This window comes from Hibiscus syriacus, unplaced genomic scaffold (genome assembly GCF_006381635.1).
Source record: "Hibiscus syriacus cultivar Baekdansim isolate YM2019G1 unplaced genomic scaffold, ASM638163v2 tig00017792_pilon, whole genome shotgun sequence".
Classification (NCBI taxonomy): Eukaryota; Viridiplantae; Streptophyta; class Magnoliopsida; order Malvales; family Malvaceae; genus Hibiscus; species Hibiscus syriacus.
This window is the reverse complement of record NW_024062416.1, coordinates 397,927-401,380: the sequence shown is the minus strand read 5'-3', so window position 1 is coordinate 401,380 and position 3,454 is coordinate 397,927. Positions and strand designations below refer to the sequence as shown.

The following is a 3,454-nucleotide window of genomic DNA, read 5'->3' as shown; positions in this document are numbered from 1 at the left end:
CTAATTTAGAATTCATGTAATCAAAAAAACGTTGCAATAGATCTAAATTTAATAACATAATTTTAACGTTATTAACAATTGAGTTTAGATTTTTAAATAAAAAAGCAATAACAATTGAGGGATTAAATTTTAAATGTATAAAGAGTATAAAGACTTAAAACCATTAATCTAAGTAGCATCAGTTTGTTAAAATCATGGGAAGGCATAGACAATTGAACATGTCTTTGCATATGTAATACTTAAAATATATAAGAATACAGAGCACGAATCAGGCCAGACGACGATGCAAGTTTGTGGGTCTTATCTTCTATAATTCAATAAGTATATATTAAAGATTAATACCCAATTAATATGATATATGTATTATGAAATCTTATATTGATTAGATATTAATGTTTTCGAGTGTTTAAATATAATAGTTTAATTAATATACTATTATTGAGGTGATTAAAGACAATGTTCACGCACACGCATCTTTGACGTGTTAATTTTTTTAATCGGATCATCGATACGCTTTTTAACCCTTTCAATGACATGTAAGGTAAAAACAATATGTTAAACATTTTTTTTCATAACTTCTGATAAATACTTTTAGCGTGGCATGTCTTTATTTATGTAATATTGAAAATTTATTTTTGATAAACAATTTTGAAATAGTGTTATTTAAATAAATTAGAAAAATAGGCAAAATTTTCCATTATTTTAGCTTAGGTCTCTATTTTATTTTACTTTTCTAGAATCCTAAACCAACGAAGGTGTTAACTGCCTTTCTTCTGAACCCTCCCCTTTTTCCTCCCAACCCACCGAATATTCCTCTCTACAATTCCTTTCTTTTCTCTCTATATAATCCCCTCATCCTTCCCAGATTTTCCCTAAACCAAAACCAACAACAAAGAAACCAAAAGAAAATCCTTAAATTTCTACCAAAACAAACAGAAAACTCTCAATCAAACAAAGGAAAAGCCTGCAAATGTTGAGTCAAGCATTGAAGAACAAGTACCAGCCCTGCGAAGAGATCGGTAGGGGCCGTTTCGGTGTCATCTCTCGAGTGTTATGCGCCGTAACCCAATGCCCCTTCGCCTGCAAAACCATCGACAAACGCCTCCTCTCCGACTCCACCGATCGGGAATGTCTGGAGAACGAGCCCAAGATCATGTCGCTTTTGTCCCCCCACCCCAATGTCGTCCAAATCCACGACATGTTTGAATCGGAACACACCCTTCAACTCATCCTCGACCTCTGTCAGCCGGTCACCCTCTACCACCAGATCCTGCAACACGATCTGTCAGAACCCAAGGCCGCTTCTTACATGCAACAGCTCATGTCGGGTCTGGCTCATTGTCACAGGTTCGGGATCGTTCATAGAGACATCAAACCCGATAACATCTTCTTCGACTTCAGGGGGAATTTAAAGATCGGTGATTTCGGTTCCGCCACTTGGTTGACGGGGAAGCTCGGCACCGCTGATGGGTTGGTCGGGACGCCGTATTACGTCGCGCCGGAGGTCGTGATGGGTCGGCCTTATAACGAGAAGGTTGACGTCTGGAGTGCCGGCGTCGTTTTGTACGTCATGCTGGCCGGCGTTCCGCCGTTTTACGGCGAAAATGCACAGGAGATTTTTGAGGCTGTTTTGAGAGGGAATTTGAGGTTTCCTTCGAGGATTTTCAGGTCAGTCTCTTCTGAGGCTAAGGATCTGTTGAGGAAGATGATTTGCAGAGACGTTTCCAGGAGATTTTCTGCAGAACAAGTCTTGAGTAAGTTCTTGAAAAAAAATTAATCTTTTTCTGGGAAAAACCAAAACTTCAATCAAATTGCTAAATGAATGTTTCTTGTTTACGAAATGCAGGGCACCCATGGATCTTAAAGGGAGGTGAAGCAATTCCAATGGATTGATCCAATCAAAAAGCATTGAAAAAAGCTGGGAATCATCCTCTATCAAAAGCATACATAAATAAAAGCTTATCAAGAACAAAATAATAGCTTATCAATGTAAATATAAGGCTCTGTTTGCCCGTTAAGAAAATGGTCCCCAAGCTTCATCTTCCAGTTTTCCAATGCAATGCAAGTTTATTACACAGAGAGCTGAGTTTCTTCTTCACATGGAGGGGGTCCATCAACCCTATCAACATCTAATCTGGTCTTATTTTCTCTGCTTTTGCTGTTTGGTTAATGTTTTGAGAACTAAGCAACAGAGTACAGAGTGTACATAGATAAAGTATTAGGTTTTAGAGAACTAAACCTCCTCCTTTACTACTGTTTTTTTTTATTGTTCAAAGTATGAAGGAAGTGAGAAGAATGAAAAAGCAAGCCTTTGCTTTTTCATATATGGGAATATCTTGTAACCCTTTTTTCTGGGAAAAATTATATATATATATATATATACATATATTAAAGTTTTGGTATCTGATTTTGTATCTCTTTTTTATGGGAATCTTATGTTGTTCATCATCTGTGTATGTACTAACAGCATGTACTTAGGCATATGCTGTATGCTGAAAGAACATATTGGAAGTGCCAGCTGACTTATTCTTTCCATATTGACAAATTATATATGTGAAATGAAATGAAAGATTTGAATTGCAAAGTCATATGTAGAAGCTTGGTACCGAAGTCTAAAGAATCAAAAGTTTTGGGGAGCAAGCTTTGCATGTTAGCATATGCTTGGTTTATTATCTTTCTTTTTTGTCATAATGACAAAAGGCATCTCTAATACTTAAATAAATAGTTAGTTGATCTATATATATATTAGTATTTTAGTTCGTGACGTTTTATTTTATGATAAAAAAGTTCAGGGCCGTGGCTAGGTTGTCGGAGGTCCTGTACAAATTCTTATAAAGGCCCCCCTATTTTATAGATATATTAGATTTCAAGGCAACAATAGTGGTATTGTTTTGACAAACGCCGCAATAGGTCCATCTATAGTAGCGTTTTTTAGTAAAAGCCCGAAACAATAGTGGCGTTTCTTGAAAAACGCCGTAATAAATCTATCTATAGTGACGTTTATTGAAAAAACGCCGCTATAGATATACTTTTTTTGGGGGCACGATCGCCCATCTCGTACCGCCCCGGCCACGGCACTGAAAAAATTCTTCTGGAAATGAAAATTATTAGTTAATAAACAATTTATGCTCCAAAAAATAAGAAGAATTTAGATAAACTTTAGAATTTTTTTTCTCTAAAATAAAATACTAAAGATAAAAAAATTCCAAAAATATAATTATTTTATCAAAGCTTAAAATATTGTTTATTTAATTTTAATATTTATTAATTAATGCATGATTCTTTGCACAAAATAAAAATTCCTACCTGTTCGAAATAAAAATAAAATTTTGTAATCAAAGTTTTGCTATAACTTTGCATATATGCTTCTAGAATCAATCTAATTCAAATATTTTATATTTAATTTCTGGGGGGGGGGAATCCCTGGAATCTTTGACACGTGGCATGTGAAAGT

General features: G+C 35.2%; 1 protein-coding gene across 1 annotated transcript; it reads left to right on the top strand.

Annotated features, from left to right (window-relative positions):
• The first annotated feature begins 948 nt into the window (after nucleotides 1-948).
• LOC120208886 (phosphoenolpyruvate carboxylase kinase 1-like) lies at nucleotides 949-1,957 on the top strand. The gene is made up of 2 exons (XM_039208019.1): nucleotides 949-1,754; nucleotides 1,847-1,957. Exons 1-2 carry the CDS (start codon nucleotides 971-973, stop codon nucleotides 1,891-1,893), a joined length of 831 nt encoding a protein of 276 aa, XP_039063950.1. The 5' UTR covers nucleotides 949-970; the 3' UTR covers nucleotides 1,894-1,957.
• The last annotated feature ends 1,497 nt before the right edge of the window (nucleotides 1,958-3,454 follow it).

Coding starts and splice junctions, on each gene's coding strand:
- LOC120208886 (XM_039208019.1), top strand. CDS start 971: ATGTTGAGTCAAGCATTGAAGAACAAGTACCAGCCCTGCGAAGAGATC. Junction 1,755..1,846: donor TTCTGCAGAACAAGTCTTGA/GTAAGTTCTTGA, acceptor TACGAAATGCAG/GGCACCCATGGATCTTAAAG.